A 25,291-nucleotide genomic window follows, 5' to 3' on the forward strand; every position below is an offset into this window, starting at 1 on the left:
AACATCCCCAGGGATGGCGACTCTACTGTTGGGAGCAACCTGTTCCAGTGTCTGATTACCCAGACAGTAGAAAATTTTTCTTATGTTTAAGTGGGATTTCTTGTATTTCATTTTGAGCCCATTGCCTCTCATCCTGTCTGCTGGACACCACTGAGAAGGGTCTGGCTTTGTCTTCACTCCCCACTGATCCCCTCCTCTCGTCAGGTATTTAGACACAGTGATAAGACCCTCTTTGCTTTTCAAGAGTTAAACAATCTGAGCTCTGCCTCTCCTGGTGTGACACGTCCCTAGCCTTTCATCAGCCTTGTGGCCCTTCCCATGTCCGGTACTGGGAGCCCAAGGCTGCAGGTGTGGCACACCAGTGCTGAGTAGAATGGAAAGATCACTCGCCTCAACCTGCTGGCAACACGTCTCCTAATTCAGCTGTGGATGCTGGTAGCCAATAAGGTCAGGAGTACACTTTGGAAGCTTAGCTCCTGGTCATCTAGGGTGCTTTGGTTCACCTCACAGTAGTTTAAACACATGAAATAGGCTTCTTCCAGTTTAAACTAAACAAAATGATGTTTCAGATTTGTGCTATAATCACTAAAAGCTGTTTTATCCTCGTAACTTGACCACAACTAATCCAGAGTAGCTGCCTTCTACTCTTTTTGCATTCTAGAGATCTCAATTGCTATAAATCCTATGTTTAATGTAGTTTTTCTGTTTTATTTGGAAATGCTTTATTTTCTTTATTTAACTGTAGAGACCAGCTTTTAAAAATATGCATAGTTTAAATATTGTAGGAAAGCTAAGAGGTTTATGAATTGTACTTATAACTCTTGCTCAAATTTTACAAGACCAAAATAAGTCCTTAAACCACACAGAAGTGTGGTAATGTGGAATACAATTATTTCCTGAGATTCATAGTAGGTATTGCTATGTTATTTGTTTTGTTATCTAACCTTAATAGTTACCAGTCATGTTTGTCATTGGAAATTTTGTTTTGCCTATTTAGCTTGTCTATAACATTCTATTATTATTATTATTATTATTATTATTATTATTATTATTATTATTATTATTATTATTATTATTAATTGTAAGGGGACTTACTTGAGTCCTTACTTTCAGAAGTTTAAGAGGCATTTGAGATCATTTTGACTTAATAAAATTTGTCTGGCATGTAGCATACTATACTGTTACCCGCTCATTTTCTTCAGTAAGATTTAAAATACTGTAAAAGAATCTGTGAGGCAAGAGGGTCATGATGCTATCTTCTTTTGAGTTTCTTAATTATATTTTTTTAGTCTTCATTTCCTCCCCTTTTGCATTATATATTTTTTTTCTTGCAGGTTTCTTTAAGATAATTTTACTTGAAAATAAGTATTTGAAAGTAATTTGGTTTCTCTGGAATGTTTTAGATTTTCAGTTGATGCTGCTCGCCTAACGTCTTGTCTTTTGCAAGTTTCCTTTGGCATCATGTAATGAAGAGACAGTGTAAGACCTTCCAAGTTTGTTTGTCAGTATGTTCAATCTATTTGTAAAAGTCCTTGAATTCAGACAGCTTGGACTCAGCCATGTAGAAATATATTTATTACCTGCATGCAGAAATTACATGATTGAAATATGACACACTAATGTTTATGAGAGCAAGAACATTTTTATATGAAAATGTTTCCAGTAGTTTTGGATTTGAGTAGAATCCGATTTAATGTCTTTGTGCCCTTTGCTTCCCACATTTGTATTCCAGCTGTTGGATTCCTGTACCAAGCATTTAACAAACGTTTTTCTGTCAGTGGTTTGACAAAGGGATGTAGAATATGAATGAGTAATAAATTACGGCCTGGTAAAGCTTTCATCCCTTAATCAGAATCAAAATATTACTAAAATTTATTGCAATGTTATTTGTTACTATTTTATGTCAGTTTCTTACTATCAAATGTCAAAAATATTTCAGTTGCTAATAATTTATTTTCTATGCTAGATAATTAAATGCACACAGGAAAAAAGAAGTGTAATCTTTTGATCCTGTTAGGCCAGGAAAAAGAAAGATGGGTAGTAGGACAGAATTTAGAAGATAGAGAATAAACCTATTGTGCATGCTTGCTGGCTGGAACTTTTGTTCTCTGGTATTTTTTACTTGGCACAAATTTAGTTTAAAATGGGAGTGAGGGGAGTTTCAGTTGTTATCCAAACATAAATCTGGAGTAACTTACTGTGTATGAGGAATGAATGTCTGGCACATACTAGAGACAAAATACTTGCTCTGAAATTGTGCTATGTATTAGCAAAGGAAAAATAACATGGTATTACGTGACATAAATAAAGGCAGAGAAGTTTCTGTAAAACTCACTGTATAATTCCAGCCAGCACACCCACACTTAGTATTTACTGAACAAAGATTAAGGGCAGCAAATCAAGATGTATATTTTGTAGTTGTCTTGGCAAAACATTTTTGTGAGAATGATTACTTGCCAAGTCTTTATGAATTTGAAGATAAATGTCCTGTCTACAAACTCTGAGCAAACTCTCTTAGTTAATAATTGGCAAAACAGTTGTGTCTTTGTGTGTGAAATTACAAGTGACTTTAGTTCTACTTCTGATGTTATTTAATATTTAAACATTAGTTCTCTCTAGCCTCCTTTACCTCCTTAGTACTTTAATTTCTGCACATACAGTACTACTTTGTTGGCCACATAAAAGTCTTTCTTGCTACTTAGTTTGAATAGAGAGGGGCAGAAAATAGTTGTATCTATTATAAAACTGAGTGCATAAAACAAAAAGGAGGAATAAGTTCATTCATCTGTTTGATCCCAGATATTCCAGATCTTAATCATAAATAGTGAAGAGAGATAAAAAATACAGGTCTTGCTTACTTAATTCCAAGATTGTCTACATTCTTCATATACATTTAGGCTTTGAAACTTGAAAATTTTTGCAGCTACATTGTATGGTTTTAGTTTTCTTTTACATCAACATTTTCAGAAGCTTGGCTGTTCACAGAGGATTTTCTTTTATTAGAAGTTCCTAAACAAATGCCTCCTCTAAGTCAAGTTCTTTAGTTTTAAGAGTGTGTCACTGGTCATTAGGGACATGCACTTTAAACATTTTGTTCAATTTTTAGAGAAGTTCTGAAGAGAAAGCCAGAATGATTTTGATGTAAAATGGCCTTTCAAGTGTTGTATTCTATAAGGTAAACCAATGCATTTGTAATACATAACACTGTGAGGATTTCTTTTGTGGCATCTATACTGTTCAGGAGATTACTTTCCACCTATTAGAAATTGAACCACTTCCATTGAAGCAAAAGTTTTGTGATTTAGCAAACATAGTAATAATACTGTCTATTGTTTTTGCAATATAACAGAAATCAGAACAGCTGTATTTAATGGAATGTAAATAATTTGTTTTCTTTTGGATGTGGGGAAAGGGGGCAACTGAACTCATGTTGACTTTCTTAGTGGAGATCCTGGAGGTGATAAACTTTTGACCTCTCACTCATGAGTTATTTGCTACTGAGATTACTTGTCAGTGTAAATATGGAGGAGAGTTCTTTGACCATTAATTGCTAGTTTAAAATTTGTCTGATTATATTCACAAAGGAAAGGTATGTTTTGCTCTTGCTGCTGAAAATTTAGTAATGAGATGCATTTGTCTGTTTGCTGCAAGTTAGGCAGGAAAAGGACATTAATAGATTTACTTCACTAGGTGAAAACATATTTTTCAGTTGTAAAAACGTGTGTTTTTACAATAAGTAATACTTGTGTGATCAAGCATGCACAAAAGATATGCAAGAGAACACCTTAACTGGCAAAGGTAGTAGTGATAAAACCAGCACAGTCTTACAGATAGCCTTCTTGTAAAATACTTGGGACATTTCAAAATTAGAGCAGTGAGGACAACAGAAGACACAGATGTGGAAAAACTTGCATTTGGAAATAAATTAATTTCTTTTCCTTATGAATATGATATAGTAATACTCAAAAATGGAAAAAGTATAACTAGCAGACGCTTTTTCCTGTTGTCAGCAGTAAGGCAAAGGATTGCTTACTGTTTTCAGATTCACTCCCATATTGCTTATCATAGTCAAAACTAAAATTTTAAAACATTAAAAGGTTATTAAATTTATTTCAGTATTGTCTTTCAAGATAAATACCGATTTATTTCCTCCTCTTCCAATTTTGGTTTTTTTTCCTAGAAATCTCTAGTTCATTCGGTTTTTCAACTATTTCACCTTCTGTTTGTTTGGTAAGTTTAATGGTAGAGGTTTTCAATCCGAAAGTTTTACTTTTGACTAGAGCAGCACTGAGTAAAGCAGTAAGTGTACCTAAACATACTTATCAACATTCTGTGTGTCACTGATGAGATTCAAACTGGTAGAGTGTACTTTTCTTCTGTTTCTTCAGTTCATCAACTGAAACTGATGTTTGTGGAGATTTTGACTGGTTGTGTCTGTTTTGCATTTCCTGACGTGAAGGTTCTGTCATCTTTCATTGCAATCAGGTTTTATCAGTGTTTTATCAATAGCATTGAGCCAAGACTACCTCTTGGCTCTGCATGCCTCTAGGTAGTGATGCTCTGTCAATAGTTGTTTTCACAGACATCGTGCTCTTTCTTGATCACCACTTGCTTGACAAAAAAGGAATAGCTTTTGCCTTTATCTCAACGATGGCCTCATCAGAGGCCTGTCTCTGGACAGGTTAGTCCTTCTTTCAAACATATAAATCTATGTGAAGAAGTGAGTATGCAAAAATTCCAGACTCCAAAAGCTTTTTAAGATCACAGTATACTCTCTTGTTAGGGTAACTTAAGTGTGCTTTGACCCTTTGCTAGTTCATGAGATCATTCAGGAAATCTTAATTTCTATAGGCAGTGATACAAATTGTGACTTGATGGCTGGATGTGGTAACTGTCTACTGTGGTCAGTTGTGTGGCACAGAAGGGTAACTGCTGTGACAGGTGGAACACGTTTAATCTTATCTCAGGTGACATTAATAGTCTGTCTCTAGGATGTCTCTGTTCCTGGCATCTTAGAGCTGCTGCTGCAAGAGCACCTTCACTCTTTCTTGACAGTCTGTGCTTTGGATAATAGTACTTTGATTTTAGCAACCTAGGAGCCTTGGGTACCTTGGTCCTAGAATCCTGTTAGGAGGAAGGTGTTGGTGGGGAGGATTGCTTGGTGTCGCCCACAGTGTAAACTTATATATGGACAAGAAAAACGTTTTTCTTGTTTCTGTAACTATTGTTCTCTGACATGTTATTTTTGTGTGTTCAAGAGTTGTTCTGCATTTGTTCATTGGAGTGCCTGAAGGAGTCTTAAAGTCTTTCTCAGCTGTTGAAATCCTAAGAGGGGAGAAGGCTGGTTTTTTAGGGCTTTATACAGAGCGTACAGATGTCTCAGTCAAGTAAATACAACCCTTGGGATATTAGTGAAGGAAAAATTATCTGGCTTTCACAATTTAAATGGATGCATTTGGAATGAGAGTGGAAAACCCTACATACAGATAACACAAGAGTAACAGTTACAATGTAGAAGATCTTTTAATTTTTAAACTGATCAAGGCTAAAGACATTTTCAAGGTCCCTTTATATGGAAACAGAGTTCTTTCTATGTAAATGAATTATGGACGAGATCTGAAGATGCATACTTCAGCAAGTAAGGTAAATCTATATCCCATAATGAACAAATGTATTTTGAATTTGTCACTCTAATGCGTATCAGTCTAAAATTAATTTATTTGCCTCTGAAAATATCTGATCTTGACATTCATCAAAAAGAAATAAGTGATCAAGATGGTTCATAGGTTTAGCAACCTTACGTTAATTCTTAAGTTTTATATTGTCAAATTATACCATGAAATGGGTTCAGGGGAGCTTACAATCAATTATGTACTTTAAAATCACTTTAATTGAAGACTGCAAATTAGCTCCTTGTCATGTGATGATGGTATTTTAATTGATGACTGCTTTTAATATTAATTTTAATGCCTTAGATGCAATTCTGTCTCTCTCTGTGTTTGACTGTCTTTGAAATCTAATTTCAACCTTGCATGTGCTAGTTTTGTAATGTTTAACATCAACATGTCAGCATCCTGAATGTAAATTAGGTGGGCTTAAGAGTAACCTTATCAGTAATTAGCTTAGTAGTAATGTGTCACTTGATGAAACCCACATAGAAATTCTTCCATTTGTTATGTTCAAGTATTGTAGTTGTTCTTAAGTTTTTACTAATTCCTTCAGTTTTGTTCGGACTTTCACTTGGTTGTTCTTTATTGAAAACTTGAATACGAATATGCTAGATCCTTCTATACATTGTAATAGTAAAAATAGAGAGGCACTGGAGAGCACAAGTATTTTGTTTTTCAGGGAGAGCGTCTTTAAATGGTTAGGCAACCCAACAGCTTCATCATTCAAAAATAAGTGAGCTTTGCAGTCCCAAATAAGGAATGTGTGCTTAGTCTGCTTTGAACACTCAGTTGTATATAAAATAGAAAATACTACTTTAAAAATCCAAGAAAACTTAGTTAAATTATGGCACTCACCAGCAGAATCTAAGTTTTGTAGAAAGAGATTGAATTTTATTAGACAAATTGCTAATAGATGGAAAAGGCAGACAAGCTTGTGAGTATAAAATGTTTTCTTCTGCAGCAAACATCAGGATAAGTGCAATGTGATAGCAATTGTGTTATATTCATGTTTACTGAGGTAATTTGAAGGGAAAAGATTCTCTCTAGTGTATGAAGAGGTGCTTGGGAGGAGCAAGATGCTAAAGCTGTGAGGCAAGTTAGGATTGCTTGCAAGAAGGACATGGGGTATTCCATAATAACTACCTCAGGACAATATTTGGTGGAGTTATGGCTTTTGATTCTTAAATTCTGCATTTGAAAGTGTTTTGTAGGACTCCCTTAACAGTCAGAAGTGAGAGAGGAATTTTTTTTTGTGGGAAATGTTCTGCATTTGATTACTGAATGTTTCTGGCTATTTTCCCTTCTCCACGTGTGTTAATCCTAGCAAATAATGCTTGCTCATGTTAGCTCACAGTTTCATGAAGCCTATAAAGTTCTGCCATATGCAAATCTAAAACTCACAGTCTTTTGGTAGTAAAAAGATAATTATTAATCAGAAGATGTTATTCATTCATGTTCAAGATCTTACTAAAAACTGGCAACTCTACTTGGAGGGGAAGTTTGATAAAGTCTGTCTTGCCTGATGTAAAGATCAGGTTTGTGTAAAGATCAGTGTTTGATGCTATGTATGCATATACATGGAGATAGTAGGTGCTTAGTACCATTTGCTCAAGGCTTTTAAGGATAACTGGCTCCTGCTACATGAAGTTCCATTCATACCCATGCACTCTCTCAAATAACTTCCAAGTTCCTATTTGGGTGAGTTGGAAGTGAGGTTGTGGTAGTTTATAAAAGCACTTGATACTGCATTACAGCGGTACAAACATCAGTTTAAAATGAGTAGGAATAGTCATTGGGGGAAATAAAATGTAAATCTCCCCAAACTATCTCCTAGTATCTCTGCAAGGCCAAACCTTACATTTTGCTGTCACTGCTCACTCCTATTGGAGTCAGTATATGGTTAAATGATGAGTTTGACCTTCATGTATGTTGGGGGGCATTGCATTGTTTGCTTAAGAGTTCTGCTTCAGATAATGACTTGCCGTGTTTTTTGTGTGTTTTGTATCATTTCAAGGTCGTTTGTATGCAATGCAGACAGGGATGAAGATTGATAGTAAAACGCCAGAATGCCGTAAATTTTTATCCAAACTTATGGATCAATTGGAAGCTGTAAGTAGAATTTATTGCTTTCCCCAAAAATTATCATAATATTAATTAATTTTTATTTAAATTTCTGGAAATACTGTCTCTTCTCTGCAGCTATTCTGCATGCAAGCATAGTGCATGAACTTCAGTTGTATGTAATAAATTGCAGAAGGGTGGAAGGAGATAAAGCTCTATGTGCGTATGCATGCACAAACGGAATTGAAATTTTGCCATACGATTTTGTGTAGACAGCATAAATTGAAATGATTTATTTATACATGTTCTCATGAAAAATCTTAATTCATTAGGAAGTTAATGCAGGTGTTCTAGAAGACTTTTTAAAATTAATTTACCTTTGATTCCTTGAAGTCTGTACAGTTATTTTCACTGCTGTAGGACTTAATAGCCTAGTCCTGGGATGCTTTTGAAATCTCTAACCTAAACTGTTGTATCCAGGGAGTTTTTAAAAATACTGTTTAAAAGATAAAGATACTTCTGATTGTATCCTGTGTTAGAGATTGAAGATTTTATTTTATAAAATCTTGTAAACACAGTCTATTCTGTGTGGGTAAGGGATAGCTATGCCATGCTCTTCTAAGTGGACCTGATACTAATTGAAAGCCTTAAGTAGAAGAGAGTTTAAGAAAAGTAAAGTTGTGGTACAGATGGTCAGTTAAAGTTCCAGGAGTTGTTTATGTTCATACCCTGTAGTTTTCAGTGTTCTCGAAGGAAGAAGTTTGTTGATTTTAAGGTCTAAGCGCTCATTTGGAAGCAGAAAGTAGTGTTGAAAAATGAAGCAGCAGTTCTTTTTTTGTTCAGTACTGGTGATTCCATCCAAAGTCTAGCAGTGCCTGAAGAGATTGTGTGGAACTAGTATTAACAGCCTTCACTTATGAAAGGTGGATCACTTGCCCACAGAAGTATTCAAGGCCAGGTTGGATAGGTCCTGAGCAACCTCTTCTAGTGAATGGCATCCCTGCTCACAGCAGGGGAGTTGGAACTAGATGACCCTTCAGGTCTTTTCCAATCTAAACCATTCTGTGATTCTTCAGAAAAAAATTGAAACATGAACCATTTGTCTTTTTTTTCATAACTTGTACTTCTTGCTTTTTTATCACTGATTTTTTGCAATGGAAAATTCAGTGTACAGTGATTTCTTGGTGTGTTATTTACTCAGATTTTGACATCTTTAAATAGGACAGGGATTTGTGTTCAAAGGGAGAGAGAGATAGCAGGAGAAGTGAGATTAAAACTCAAAAGGATTTTGCTGTTCGTTTCCTAAGAAATGTTGGGATTTGCTGGGTTACTTGTGGTACTGCAGCAGTTTATCTGCAGCGTTCAGTTACCCCTTCTGTTTCAAAATTGAAAAGAGTAAAAAAGCATCAAAAATCTATAGTTTCACCTTTTGGTTACTGGTAAGATTGTCTGGGTGACAACTTATGCAAAGGTATTGAGTATTCTTCTATGTATCCGGGTGGGTGAAGGATGGAGAGAGCACTCCTAGTCAAGTCTGATAGAGTGGTTTTGGGGCTAAGAAATTGGGGTTTTATGGAAAAGCTCCTGCCGTAATTTAGGAACTGCTGTTTTGAGTCTGCCCATAACCACCAGGGGGCGCAGAGGGGTGCGGTTTAATTTTTTTTTAAGATTAAGCCTAAATGCCTTGAGTTTTAGTTTGAAATTTTGTATCGATGTTTAAAACACCAATACTGCTATATTGAATCATAGATTGTGTGAAGCATAATTTCAACAGTATACAGCTTGGTTAACTTTAGTACTTTTAGAAGTGTATGTAAGTGTCAGTTGTGTGTTTGAAGTAATTGAGCATCAGATCAAGTATAGTAATCAGTTCTTTTCTGAGAGTGATGTATACAGATAGGTTAGGGAAATATATGTGTATACAAACAGTTTTCTTCCTGAGTTAGCTTCAGTGTCTTTTGAATGTTTCATTTGAACACACGAATTTTGGTACTTTCACAAGAAAATTACACTTTGTAAAACAAATACTTTTTGAAAACTACATAGAGTAGTTTGATTAAAGCCTTTAAATTTAAAATTCTATTTGGAAAGCTTATATTTAACTACTGAAATGAAGTCACATTTCTGGCAACATTCTGTGTCTTAGAAAGTTGGCAGCAATCTAAAAATTATGGAAATACTGCCTGCATGATTAAAATTTTCTTCGCACGCACAGTGAAAAATAACTGCCATTCAGAGATTGTTTTTAAATCTTTTGGCAAAATAAAGGCTGCAGGTTAGTATCATGCAGTGTTCCTGTTTTTGTTCTCTAAGGATAACCTGAGATTTCCTTATGTGCAAACAGTAAGCCTATTCAGAAGCTGTAAATCCACCTGTTGTAACTGTTAGAGGGTTGTGTGCTTTACTGATTTTTATTAGGAAACCTGAGGATTCTGGTAGTCTAACATCTTTGAAAAGAGTTCTTTGAATTGAAATACTGTGCTTACACTGAAAATTCCAGTAAATCCATAGGTCACCAGGCAGGTCAAGGCAGAGCTCAGATACTTTGAAAGATGTAATGAACTGCAGTGAAATAACCTCACAAGAGGAGATACATGATGACTCTGATCTACTGCACCTTTATAAAGCATGCATTACTTTACCAGTTGAACTGTGTTGAATCTTGACACAAGCTTCAGAGTGCTGGGTCTTTAAGATGCTAAGGGGAAAAATATCTGTTGCTGTTCCTTCATGACATTGTAGTTTATTTTTTGTGTTTATTTTTAACCTTGGTGAAGAAGATATTGGGGTGTTGGTGGTTACTCTAAGCATTTTGTGACTGAAGATTCAGAGCTACTTATTCGTAATATTTCTCTCTCCCCAAGAATGTGCGTTCTCTTTCACATGCTGCTTTTAGCATTTGTTATGTTAGAAGCTGCAGATTTGTAAAACAAAGTATAAGTTGTTTCTTTTTAAATTGTACTTGACTTTGTGTAAATCAGCCAGTTCTTTCTGTGTTTGCAGAATTGCTAAGGTCTAATAAAGTAATTAATGTATTTTTCCAACATTTTTCAGATGAAAAAGCAATTTGGTGATAATGAAGCAATTACTCAGGAAATTGTGGGCTCTGCTCATGTGGAGAATTATGCCTTGAAAATGTTTTTGTATGCAGACAATGAAGACAGAGCTGGGCAATTTCATAAGTAGGTGAAAATCTTTTTTTCTTATCTGAAGATACTGGTCAGGGAATGTGAATATCCAAACTCTTTAATTTGAATGGAAGCAAGAATTGAGATTTAATACATTCTTTTCTCTTCTGGAAAACCCAATTTGTTACTACTTAATAGGTCTCTAGCATCGCACATTAACTGGTATCCTCCTCTTTATATTCCTTAGGGAGTTGCTTACCTACTGGCAAGCCTTCTAAAACCACATGCTAATACTGTGCTTTATTTTATCAAGCATGTTATAGTTTCTATTGACCAGTGATAGTAGAATAGTTGTGATGATCCATTATATGATTTGGTTTACAGCAATTACTATGGCATGTTCATGTATTTTTCTAAGCTAATACAGGATTTCTGATGTCCTACAAATTCCAAGCTAGAAACTAAGTGCAGAACATGTAACCAGTTTTAAAAAATGCTGAATATTTTCTGCATAGTAGTTAGGAGACTAATCAATATTGCTAGATTTAAATGTTGTGAAGCACCTTCTGTAACATCAGATTAAAAGAGAAAAAAAAGCGATGTTTGGCTTGAAATAAGCCAGTATGATCTAAGATTACAATGCATAAAATGTGATTCTGAGAGAGTGACATTGCCAAGTTAGAAAAATGCTTTCTTTTTTTGCAGAAACATGATAAAGTCCTTTTATACTGCAAGTCTCCTGATAGATGTTCTAACAGTATTTGGGGAGCTCTCTGAAGAGGTAAGTGTCAGGTATATGAGTGTATTATCTGATTGCTTTTCCAAGCACGGACATCACTTTTATACATCGTGAATATGAATTTCAAAGAACAGTGTAGCCAAATACTTCTTAGAAAGCCATAAAGAATCATGCTAAGTATTTCAAATAAATTGTAGATTTATATAGAAATACTAGACATCTGTTAGAAAATGCTTCATGACAAGTACCAATTAGAAACTCAAAGTTTAATTTTTACTGTGGGACATATAGCATTTCATTGAGCAAGTGGGAATGCTTATAGGGGAAAAAGTAATGCAAGGTTCCTAGCACCTTCACTTTTTTCCATGTCCTGCTTGAAATTCACAGGCGTGGCATCCTGTATGTAAATCCCCAATCTGGTAAGTGTGCCTAAAGTGCAGTTGTACTTGCTCAGTTTAAAATGCAGTTGTTGTGACTACTTTCATTTGTAAATATTGGAAAGAAGGTAAGGCATGGTCTTAATAGTGATGCACTTCTGGAATACTATAGGATGTAAGTGTAGATACTAAAGATAGGTTTTACCCAAGAGAAGTTCTTGGTGAAGAGTTCTTGCAAGATTCTCCATCTTCCCTAGCCTGAGACTCTATCAAAATACTCATCTTATTGAGAGGCACAAATAAGTTTGCTTTTTGATGTGTTCTCTTAAAACTGTCTGCTCTGTGCCCTGACATCCTTTACTAGATCCAGTAATAACATTTCCTAGAGCCAGAGAGTGAATGCATATTTGCACATTGAATTGGACTGAAAAAAAACCATCTTAGTCTGTCGGAATCCAGTGCACAGGACAGTGCACTGATCAATTGACTCCTCAGAGTACCTGAAGCAATCCTGCTTTGAAGATGGAAGAAATTGTTACAAATGTCAGTGCAGAATGCTAGCAGTGGTACATTTTCTGTTGTGTGTTGGGGTTTTTTGTTGTTGATGCTGAAAGGACAGAAATGCTTTGTAATTGGAAAGAAGCAGAATTCTCTCATTTTGTTTAATTGGAGAATACTGATGGTAGAGTGTACAAGAAATACAGAAAATATTTGCTCCTCTGTATAGAATCATTACATTTCAACAGTTTATTTATCCATTCTTATGTAAAGGGATGATGGAGAAGTATGACTTGACTTGTCTTAGACTTTTGCAGAAGTTTTTTTCAGCCTAAGTTGAATTCAGCTGACACCTGCTTATAGAGCATGACATCTGTATTCAGACCACCTGCCTATTTTTTCAATAGATAGTTAAAATTGCCTTCATATGTGGACTATCAATTATGAAAAGGCTTTTAAAGCAACAGCAGAAGGCATAGAAAGCAGATATTTGACACCTAGAATCAGAAAATGGGTATTGAGCATAATATGTATGTTTTTAATGGCAAGTGATTGACTATTGGGTAGTATGAAGGGATTGTGTCACAGGTGAAGAGTGGTTGTTCTCTATCTCCATATTAGAACTAGGCAAAAGGATTTTCTGGGAGGTTTGGTTTTACAAGACACAGCTTAGATCAGAGCAGTAGCAATAGCAGCATTCTTTTCATTTACCTCAGGAGCAGCATTCATTCAATAGGGCAGCCTTCTGAAAGGGGGCAGCAGTGCATGTTAAAAACAGACCAAACCAACAGCATTTCACTTCTCAGTTCTGGAACAATAAGCTTTGCAGTCGGGATGCAGGACAGACATCAAACACTTTGTTCCATTCTCCTCTCTCCATCCATCATCTTGGTGCCAGGGTTGGCAGTGCTTGGCCTGTCCTTAAACATGCTCTCCCAAGGGCACCACCAGATAGCCAAGGGCCTCAGCTGTGCCCCAGGGTGGCCTCACTGGGGCTTTTTTATCCAGTGTGGGGCAGCCCTGGCCTGTCCTCACAGACACCACTCCTGCTATGCTGAGTTGCCAGCACCTGGGATGGACACCTGATACAGCTGCATCTTCACACTTTGTCAATAAATAATCACCATATTAGAATAGGGGGGAGATGTACACGCTCTTAAATATTGCATAATAATCTTTCCTAAAAGTAGCATACTCTGGGTATGTGTTTTCTGCATTTTGTGGCTTCTAGAGTGTTTGTTAAAAATGAAGGAATTTAATCTGTAACATTGACTGACCAGAAATGATTATTAAAACAAAGTTTAACAGAGAGCTATGTTTTCCAATTGTACTTTACCTTTTTGAGGTAGAGTGAATGCATTTTAATAAATATGTCATCAGAATAGGCTTTTTTTCTGGAGAACATCTTGTTTTCAAAAATGAAGACCAGATCTTTCTCTTGGACTGTGTGAGCATCCTGGGTGATACAATGTATTAAATATGAGCCAGGGAGCTTGCTGGAGATACCTTTTGTATTGTGTCTCTCTACCCTGTTCTAGATGACAGTTCAATAGGCTTTGTGAAGTACAGTATTGAATTTCAGTTTATTAATTTCTTAGAAACTTTGGATTTAATTTTCAAATTCATTTTTAATTTTTTAAAATAAAAAATTAATTTTTAAAATTTTGGCATTGGTGTGAACTGCGGTCTCCCACCCTGCATTGTTCATTTGGGCAAATTATTCCACTCATCCTCCCACATTTCTAACACTTATATTCAGCCTTGATCCTTGATTTATGTTACCTCATAACTGTCAGAACTGGTTGTTTCCCATGCAACTGTTGGCAAAACATTTGATTTGCATAATCAGTTTAATATTTCTTGCATCAATTGACAGCTCTTCCTGGATTAAACACTATTGTAACTGCCCAGGAGATACAAAGTGGCCTATCTTCCTTTCATGTTTTGACATGCTTAAGTTGTACTTAGGAACAGTAAAGTATATTTTAAAAAACAAAATGGAAAATCTTAATGCCATAGAATATTACAAACAAATCACATTATTCTGCAGTTACATCAGCTTTTCTGTGTTCATGCTTTTAAATTAAATTTTAAATTTTTAAATAATATAATTAGAGGAAATTCCATATTTCTGATACTCAGCAGTAGCATTTAAAGTTTCAAGTATTTAAATCTAAAGTAAATAATCATCAAAGTTTATGGAGATAGGAAGCTTTCTTCATTATTTCATTTCAGTAATTACTACACAGTGCTATGTCTTTCATACTAGTTTTTCTTGGTATCATTTATTTCCTTTTCCTCATATGCTGCTCTAATTGAAGATCTCCACATTTTCCTTTCATGCTGAGATCTTGTTAGAGCTGTTATTTTAATTATTTTTTGTAATTCACCTATTAATTTTACATGTTTATCTTTAAAAGGGTATCAAATGACAGCAGAGGAAGTGGAAAAGATGTTTGTATTTCTGCTTTGAATGCATTAATTTGCAGAACTGAGTGGTTAAAATGGCTGGCCTTTTCCCTCCCCCAGAACGCCCAGCACAGGAAGTACGCCAGGTGGAAGGCAGCATACATTCATAACTGCTTAAAGAATGGAGAGACTCCTCAGCCTGGCCCCATTGGAATGGAGGGAGAGAGTTTTGGTATGTGTTTCCTTTTTTTTTTTTTAAGAGAGAGGAAGGCTGTGCTAAGGTGAAGTGGTGGTATGCACAGTTCTTTAGGGAGCACCCCTCAGGAAGCACAGCTTCCCAGCTTGATGTTCTATTCACAATGAGCTGCCTTCTTTTCAGCTTCTCCTGCTGTTGTTTTTATTGGACCTTACTGTGTGATTGACTTATTTAATAAAATATTCTTTTTCTTGTTGTGGAGATTATTATTTTGAATACAGCTACTCTCTAAGAAGGTATTGTCAGCTTCAGGCCAAAACCATACATTTCTTTAACATTAACCACAGTTCCTCTTTTAAATCTGTTCTGTAAAGTTGTGATCCCTTTGCCAGTTTATCCTCTCTCAGAAGTTAAGTAGGAGTTAAAAGTGGACTGATGGCAAGTGAATTCAACTTCAGAGCAAAGACCTGCTTGTGAGACGAATTCTTCCTCCCTGTGTAATAATGTCAGTTTCAAAACAGGTTTATGGTCTACTCTTACTGAGTTGGATTTCTGCCTCTTTCTCACTCCTCCTCCTTTTCCTTGCTTCCCCTGGCTACCTGAGCTCCCTGTACAGGATTCCTTGAGGTTCCCACTTTATCTAACAGTTAAGGAGATGATTTCCAAGGACATCCACTTAACCAAACTGAATGTGTGTCAGAACAAGTTGTTTTGCTTTACATCATGATCAGTTTCATTGGTTTTGGTAGTGACCAGTTTCTTTACTTTTCTCCTCAGTGCAGATTGAATACAAATTTCAAAGGTTGATCTTTTATGAGATAAGATGTATTGGAATGGATATTTTCACTATGCAGATTAAAACAGACTAATTCTGCACAATGACAACCTCTGTATATCATTCTTCACATACCTAGTGGAGCAACTGAGACCATCAAATAGTTTGTAATTTTCTTCTGAGCTGGCACGTGAGACTTTGTGGCTTGTCAATTCAGTTGATGCTAATTTATTTCTTAATCTTAGATTTAGTAAAACAAATTTTTCCAAATTAAAAGGGTCAATAAACAAATCTACAGTGTGAAAGGGAAAGATCTACCTTGTAGAGTATTTATCTGACCTGTAGAGCCACCTTAGAGGGGTGGCTACATGAAGTTTTCTGATTGTATATATAAATATAGATGACCAGTGTATTTATACTTGTGCACACATACGAAATATAAATAAATATAAAGTAATATAAATATTGCTTTTAAAAATAAATTATGAGTAGGCTTGTAATTTTCTACTTAGTACTTTTGTTTTAAACATGTCAAAACATTAGCAAACTAGTTTCTTCTCTGGTTCTCATGTCTTTTCATCATGCATCACATTTTGATGCATCTCCACATTGTCATTTATATATCCTGGACAGTGTTACATTAAAAAAAAAAAAAAGGATATGATCATGATTTTTTTTAAGGAGAATGTGAACTGAACATCTATTTCAGTTTGTTATTATCTTTATAGTGTCTAAGAGCCTGGGTGCCAAATATAATTTATTTGCAATTTCCTGGATAAAATACTATTTATATATTAGTGCTCCAGGAACACTGCAACACAAGTAAATTCAAATATTTGTGAGCAAATACCGAGTATGGTAGTTTTATATCCAAGCTACTTGTTTGTTCTTGTTATTATGTTTTCCTAACCTAAAGGCACCCTACATACTTAAACACTGGCATGGGTATCTTACCCACTGAAATGTGCTCCTGTATAGGCACAGCTGTATTTGAATTGAAGCATTAGCAAACTAATTTCTTCTTCAACATACCATCTTCTCCGAGGCAGTTTCCTTATCTGTCCATGCATCTGTAGCCAGAGATACTTATGATGCAACTCCAGCTGCAAACATCACTTGATCTTTGTCAAATTACAGCAGAGTAATGATTTAATGGAGAAAGCAACACGTGAGAGAAAAATCTCTTGTTATATTGAATGTAATGAATAGTTCAGTTAAATATTTTCAGCTTTAAATAAGTGCTCTTTTAGTGGTCTGGTTCATAGTGTGGTAAAGCTGACCTGAGTATGTGAAGCGATCTATGAATTTTAAACAAGTGCAAAAATAGAATTTCTAAGTAAACATTACAAAACTTTTGCTAAAAATCCATGCGTGCAACTTGTAGAAGCTAATTATTTCTCAATAGAGCAACAAATAGGCTCTTTCTTCATTTTTATTAATGCACAGAAGTAACTGACTTGCTCAAGGCTACAAAAGAAACTGTTGTAGGAAGGAAAGCAGAATTCAGGCTTTCCTCAAATTCTTGGTATACATTGCAGTTCATTACAGGTGGTAATGGGAATTGGTGAAGACTTTTGCTTTCATTACCAGATTATGTCTTACATGCATGTTAAAAGGGACACAAATGCTGAGCAAATCAAAATTTTAACATCCTTTTTGACAGGGAGCCTGCAAGATCTGTAACTTGACAATATGTTTTTTGTTTGTTTATTTTGTTGTTGAATTGTATTTCATGTAGAGAGATTATTTCTCCCATTCCTAATTTTCTAAGAAATTGAATAAAAAATACATATTGGTGTTTATTTTTTATGGTTAGCTCCATGGTGTAGGTGTCCATAATGTCTCACATAATCAAGACAAAAATTTTATGCAAATTAATTTTTATGAGAAGAATCAGTACAAAAGAGTTTCAGTTCCTCTTTGTGCATCATAAGAAGAAAAGCAGTATTGTTTGAATGTATGACTGGACCTTCCCCATTCCTTTCTGCTTGCTCATTTTCTTCCTCCCCTCGCATGTGGAAAAAGTCTGTTTAAACAGAGTGAAACTAGGTCTCTGTAGCTTAACAAATTACCATTTTTTTCCAAAGTGTTTTTTTTTTGTTGTTTTTGTGATTCTTGAAAACCATACTGTAACTCTTGGAGATGTTTTTACAGTACATAGGCATGCTTTATGCAGTTCTGCTGTTGGATTTATGGATGTTTTTGTCAGGATGCCACCATGGAAGCCTTAAAAGACATGCTTAATTTATTAATGCAGTTGGAATACAAGTCCTAGCATACACATAAAGGTTACTTAGCACTAGCCCTAGGTCATCCAACAAGGTTTTACACTAATGGAAAAAAAAATGGAAATAGAAAAAAGTTCCTAAATAGCCATACTATAGCCATAGTAAATACATTCAATTTAATCACCTTTATTGCAATATATAATATGTAGGCTACATTTCCATTTCAGAATTTCAGTAAACCATAATAGTTCCAACTAGTAAAAAGAACAGTGTGGGAAAAGTTGATGGATTTTTGAGTTCTTTTCTCAATGTCGTGGAAAAAAATACATGGTTGGTTTGTTTTTTAAAAGCAGTGTTCAAATAGAACCTTACATTGTGAATCTTTTGGCAACATCTCAAGCAAAACAGAAACAACTCAGCAGAATGAGACAAAGAAAAAAATTTATATTGATTATAATTATCTGAAGTCATGAAAAACAGGAGTCCAGAGAACTGGAGGAGTTTGGACTCCTTAAAAAAAATTTTACTAATTTTATATTTAGTGCACTGAGCTGCTGAAATTAAGTCATGCTTGATGCTTGCTTACACTAGAAAAGGGAATGCCATGAAGCCTTGAGAATCCTCTGTTTATGTAAAAGTATCTTTGGATGGTTGGTTGTGGGGCTGCACTGATGATTTCACAAAATCTTGCCTTCAGTAAATAAATAATTTTAAAAAACACAAACAGGTGGTCTGGGTATACTGTAGCTCTGCAGAAAATTTAAAGAGCTCGTGAATTCTTTATGCTGGGATTCAAGCAAAAAAGCTGATGAGGTTCCAAGACAAAAAACTCAGCTGGAGCTGAAATGAAATGTAAAACAATTGTGTCACTGTTTCACAGCCTAGTTTCAGCATTTTCAAGGAATTTTTTTAACTGTAAGGAACTTTGAATTCTAGGTTATTACTGCTGCATGAGGAAATAATTTTCTAATTTTGTAGCATTCTTTCTCATTCCCTGGAAAAGATTTTTTTTTTCAATTATGTTTTGGACATTCTAACCATAGAATTTAAAACCTCTGTTGACTTAAATGTTCTTTTATAGCAACCTGAAATACTTCTATCTGGCACTACTGTTAAAAACTATTCACAAATACAGAGAGTGGATATTTTAAAATGTTTCTAATACTTTAGTCTTTGATAAAGAATATTTTAAATATTTGCTTTGCTGAAAGAATAGTTACAATGCTTTTATGATATTTGGGTACTTTAAAGACTAAGGAGAGTTAACTTAAACAAAACTACTTTTATGTTTAATACAGTTTTAACATTATCCAGTTGCACAATGAGTAAATCAAACAGTTGAGCTTAATCTTTGGATACATAAACCTGATTAAAAAGCAGATTGCTCATTTGTGATTTTGCCTCTTGCAGGCACTGTTATTACTGGTGGTTAGCACTTCTAACACTTTTTTTGGTTGTTTTTAACATTGCCAGCCTTTAACCCTTTGAGTTCATGTCCTCTTTGGCCAGTGTTGGGCACAGCATTGCACTGTTACAGGAGTTAGTAGAGACCCTGAACTGTGCAGTGAGGAAGCTGGAAGCTGAAACTGGGAATGGCTTGGAGAGAAAATTGGGGCAGTGCAAGAGGGACACAAGTATGTGGCAAAGGGTTGCCGATATGGGATATGTAATCCTAGTGCAGAGAAGGAAATCAGAATGTGCCTTGAGAACCAGATTAGGGCAACAGGAAGCTGCAAGGAGCAGAATAAAGGAATAAATGCATTTACAGCTTAAATATGGGCATGAATTTACAGGTAATTTCTCATAGCTGAGATAGTAAGCACAGTGGAAGCACATTTTCTCTCACTGCCTCATGCTCAACAGTTGCTTAGTAGTTTTTACAACAGCTTTCCCAAAATCCTAGGCTTCAAGCAGACCCTCAACTTGGAAACTCCAACTTTATGGCTACAATTTGCCCAAGCTGTAAATAATTGGTAACAGTGTTGCAAGTAATGTTTCGCAGCCTCCCCTTCAGATGGCCTGATGAGTGTTGTGTGTAACTAATTCATTTTATGTAAAGTAAGCCTCTGGTTTTGTTCATTATTTTTTCTGAAACTGTTTTGTATTTTTTTTTAGTTGACACCAAAACCAGTGAAAAATACAGCATTCAAACAGTAGTTTCCTATCATTACATTATTATTTAAAAGACAGCATATGCAATGTTTACTCTTGAATCTCATCTTCTTTTTGCCAGTTTCAGACATTTAATTTTATTTCCACACATGTTAGCCACACAATATTGCAGTATGAGTTACTAACAAAAAATACAGCAAAAGAAAAATCTGGCACCTTAAGATGTTTTTTGTCTTCCCGAAACTTTTCAGGTGTTCATTTGCATGTGTTAGAAATTGTGCCATAAACCAGTGTGTATTTATTAAAGTCCACTAAAAATGCTCTAACAACAATACTTTATTTTACTCTGCTCTATAGCCTTTTTATTAGTAAATTGTATTGTAAATTAGAAGGTATTTTAATATTTTTCCTAAAGATAGCATGTGAATTTTTTTCTGGGAGGTAGAAGAACTTCCATAGGAAACAATTCAGGTATTTATAATAGTAATATTTTTAATAGCAGACCATTTAATTATTAAGCAGCAGAAGTGTTTGCATAACTCATAGTCTTGTGTAACTGAAGATCAATGTGGATCTCTTTTGCTAGCTCTACACACATACAGGTTTTGTCCTCCCTTATTTCTTTGTTCCCTTTCAAGCACTGGCTGTTAAATAAGCAATTCCCAAAACTGCCTGTTCTATCTGACATTATTGATACAGGTGAATGCATACACAGTAAATGAAAATCAGTTTTTTTTTTAATTGAACTTAATTCAAATGAAGGAGCAGGAATCAACCATTTATTCTGAATTGACTGGATCCTTAGCCTTTAAATCAGTACTAAATAAAGTAAATCAGAACCTTAAGAACATGACTAGATTGAAAAATATGTATATTCTTTGTACATGCTGTGGGATATATTGAACCTTATTCTTGCAGATCATTATGTACTCTAACTGTTCTAGATGTAATTATGACTTGGCTAAGCTGCATTCAGTTTCTTGTTTGGTATTACTTTCCCAAAGTTCCTCTTGGTTCTTATTTATTTGTGGTTTGATTTGGGGTAAACGAATTGGCACTGTCTAGCCTTTTATGCAGAGTTTGTAAGGCAAATACTTTTTTCCATATTCTGGTTCATGTATATGTTAAAATGTAGATTACTGCCTATTTGTAATAACTTGTTCCACTTCTATGGATGCAGAATACAAAGGTATAACAAATTGTTCTAATGAGACAGATAGCTTATATTCAGACAAGTAACTAAATGATTCCTCAAGTTGAACAGAAGAGATCTTTGAAAGTATGTGAGTGTCTAGATCTTTGTTGTATGGTATGTTGCATTTTACCTTTTCAAATCAACCCTATGTGGTTTGGGTTGATGTTTTATGTCCCACTGTGTGGTGGCAATTTTTTTAGCAATAAAAATTTGAAAGGAGGTGTTAAGGAAAGCCAAAGATTTAAAGTGTTTATGCATAGTAGTTGCAGTAATTCCTATTTTGTATTGTTTTAGCAGATGCTGAAAGGGAAGAAGCGGGGTCATCTTCTGTCCACAGTGGAACAGCTCCATCATCATCATCATCTACATATGAAGCTAACAACATACCAACTAGTAATTACACTGGCATACATATACCACCAGGTGCCCATGCACCTGCCAACACTCCAGCTGAAGTACCTCATAACACAGGTATCTCCAAATCACACCTGAGAAATCCATGCCTTCAATGGGAGATGAATTTTTGCCCAAATTCTAGTCCATCACATAGAAAGTAAAATAACACATTATTGTGTGGCAAAAGCATCTTCATAAGCTAAAATCGTAAAAATGCCATTGGAAATATTTTTTAATGTTTTCTTGAAATATGTATATCATAGTTTGGAGCACTTTTACAGAATATATGTATGTTCCTAGACAGCAGATGTTGCAGAAATAACTTCATGATAGTCTGGTATGTTCTGGACGTGTTGCAAAAATACAGTTTTCGATCAAAACAAATGAGTGTACCTAAAATGTGAACACAGGTACAAGAACGCTTCATCTGTTCTGATTTTTTGCTTACTTTTAAACTCAATAAGTAAAAATAATCAAAGTCCTTTTTTTGCATTGATTTGCAGGAGTGACAAGTAACACCATTCAGCCTGCTCCTCAGAATATTCCTCTGGTTGATCCTTCCCTTTACAGTGCTCAGTCTACAGGTAAGCTTGTGGCATTTGTATTGTTGTAGGTGGACATACTGTGTCCTCTGTGTCTCTCCTGCACTGAAGGAAGAAGTTTGAGAAATATTGTCACTATTATCTGAACGCTATTCCAGAATTTTAAAAAGAGTGGACAGCATCTAAGCATTGTGTTGCTAAGATTTTAGTAGTTTCTGAAAGCTGCTACAAAATAGTGTTGTCTGTCTGACTGCTTTGAACTAATGAGCTAGCATTGCCTAAGGTTTTTTATTATTTATGTTGTTGCTTCTCAGGTGAGGTTCTAATATACTTTGCAAAGCCTATATTCCTGATAGCCTTGCCAAATTGTATTTATTGTAATTAATATACATTCCCTTTACTTGAAATTTATTCTACAGGGTCAGCATGTAAGTTACTTATTAATTTCACAAAATAATTCATAAAACATTCAAGTTGCAGTTTTGTGCAGAATAATAGTGTGTGCTTCCTGACTGGAAGTAGCACTTGTGCTAAATGAAACAATCAATTTGTAAGGTACTGCTAATGATGTTATTTTGATGTACCATTTAATCAAAGCTTTTATCTTCCAGGATGTCATTTGTCTTTGATGTTGAAATCACTGATAACCTATATCATACATAATATATATGTATTTTATGTCTGCTTGCATATCCCATGCTTTGAAGTGTACACATAAGGGCTAACCCTGGGGAAATCATGGCTTGTGGAAGAGTAGTAACTGACAATAAAGCTGGAATCATCCTAGATTTTCATTTGAACACTCATGTACATATGGTACATGAGTACATATGGACACAGAGTTAACTATTTTTAAGAATTTTTCTGTCCATGGAAAAGAGAAAAAAGTGTAAAAAACCTCCATAAATTACATCTGTTTGGAATAATCAGATTTTTTTTGGCAATATAATGTGGATGTTGAATGAGGAGGAGGTCTTGGAGGCCTACAGTTTATCCTCATCAGGATATACTCTCATTAGTGTACAATATTATATGTAATTGCTATGTTAAGTTCTAGTACTAACCACAGTAAAACATTGCCTGTTATGACTACAAAGTTTAGATAGGTATGTTCTTGTATTTTATAACTTAGAGATACTTAGTTACTTTATTATGTTGAAGACTCTGTTAAAACAGCTGTTCAGAAAAAGCATTTTTGCTTCAATCAAATGCTATAGTAGGAATTCATTGTTCAACTTGCTTTTAATCTGCTGGCATAAAGAATGCTTAAGGATATTTCTATTCTAATATATTAGAAAGCCATTTTTACAGAAGAAATAAAAATAGCAAGATTTGATAGAGACATACTAATCTTTAGTATTCTCCTGAAGAGCAAAAGGTACTGTAGGTGCTACAGTTTTTCTGGCATATTACTGTAATCACAGAATCACAGGATAGTCTTAGCTGGAAGGGACCCAGAAGGATTGAGTCCAACTCTGAAGTGAATGGCCTATACAAGGCTCAAACCCACAACCTTGGCATTATTAGCACCATGCTCTGGCCAGCTGAGCTGGCACTGATGTCTCATGTGGCAGTAACTCATTTCATTGTAAAACAACACCTCAGACCTGTAGCTGTAACATTTAAACTTGGTGATAGTTTTTGAGTTTTGGGGACTGCTGTGGGGGTTTTGGTAGCTCCTCAATTGAAATGGCTCAAAGCTTTACTTAAAGTTTGCTATAGTAATTGCTAGTTGGAAGGAAAATTTTGTGATGTTTGGAAGCAAAGCTTTCATGTTTAACTAACTTATCATGATCTTCTAGATAGTCATTGTACCAGGTTTTTTGGTAACTACTCAAAAAATTTTGGTCATCATTGTTTCTTGATTTGAATGTTTGTTTCTGGTTGTCGAAAATGTCATAATTTAGATTGAAACATAATTTTTTAATTAAGTTGAAGACATTCCATTATTCATATCTGCATGGTATGATTGCATTGCTCGCTTTTACTACCTACCTGAGATAACTTGGTTTAATAAGTACATAAATAAGAAGGAATTAAGTGTGTTTATGATAATGCGTAATAAGTAATATTGTGTAATTCAAAGATTAAGACCCCTTCTAAGCACCATGATAAATCTCTTAACTTGATCTAACCTGCGTATTTGCATGCCTGTGTTCCTCCTCTGCACATCTCTGTGGTGTCACTACAAGTTTGGGTCTTGTAACAGCTCAAAGTCTCACATTCTTATGAGGGAGTGCTACAAAAGTGCTGGCAAGAAATTATAAAAGTCATACAGGTTGTTCGTTTGAAAGCTTAGACCCTGCCAGTTATGCAGGAGTCTCAGAGAGCACAGGGGATGGATGTGTCAGCAGAGGTACACTGATAGTTTTCTTTGCATGTGTGGAATTAAGAAGCTTGAGAGGAATGGAAAGTGTTTGTCCTTGCCTGTCATTGTCTTGTTGTGGATTCTTCTCATGCTGCTGAGAAGTCCTTTCTATGCCAACAGTGGCCTTGTTCTCTAACCCATCAGTAGATTGAGAAATGCCTGTATGTGTTAATGGATGTACAAAACTGTGGGACCCATGAGCCCTCTCCAGTTCCTGAGCTGCAATATATGTATCTGGGCTAGATCCTTGCTGCATTTTGAGGTGTGTACCATTCCTGTGGAACTGAGGTTTCCTTTGCATGAGAAGGAGGGATCAGTGTTGCCCTTCATCCAACAGATCCACAGAGCTAGCACAGTGCAAGGTACATTTGTTCCATGACTTACACACGATGTCTATGTCCATGCTAACAAATTACACAGGCTTGAAGATATTTGGCATGGAGAGTAGCTGGCACAGAACCTCTCACATCTATATTATTAAACTTTTAAACCTAAACAAGGTAGCTTGTTAAGACTGCTCGTATTGAATGGTCTGTAGCTTGCTCTGACCACAGGTCATGCCCAGGAATTGTTTGGGAAAGTGCTAGTTTTCATGGGC

At 35.3% G+C, this 25,291-nt stretch overlaps 1 protein-coding gene across 2 annotated transcripts in view; it reads left to right on the forward strand.

The window, feature by feature from the left end:
• The window catches only part of VTA1 (vesicle trafficking 1), a 38,101-nt gene that overhangs the window by 6,450 nt on the left and 6,360 nt on the right, over positions 1-25,291 (forward strand). The window contains exons 2-7 of one of the 2 annotated variants that reach the window (XM_066546897.1): positions 7,684-7,778; positions 10,785-10,912; positions 11,564-11,639; positions 15,002-15,113; positions 21,682-21,858; positions 22,287-22,367. In XM_066546897.1, the coding sequence (XP_066402994.1) occupies positions 7,684-7,778; positions 10,785-10,912; positions 11,564-11,639; positions 15,002-15,113; positions 21,682-21,858; positions 22,287-22,367 (669 nt within the window). The remainder of the gene's footprint in view (positions 1-7,683; positions 7,779-10,784; positions 10,913-11,563; positions 11,640-15,001; positions 15,114-21,681; positions 21,859-22,286; positions 22,368-25,291) is intronic. The other variant, XM_066546898.1, reaches the window with a different exon arrangement.

This window comes from Molothrus aeneus, chromosome 3 (genome assembly GCF_037042795.1).
Source record: "Molothrus aeneus isolate 106 chromosome 3, BPBGC_Maene_1.0, whole genome shotgun sequence".
Taxonomy (NCBI): Eukaryota; Metazoa; Chordata; class Aves; order Passeriformes; family Icteridae; genus Molothrus; species Molothrus aeneus.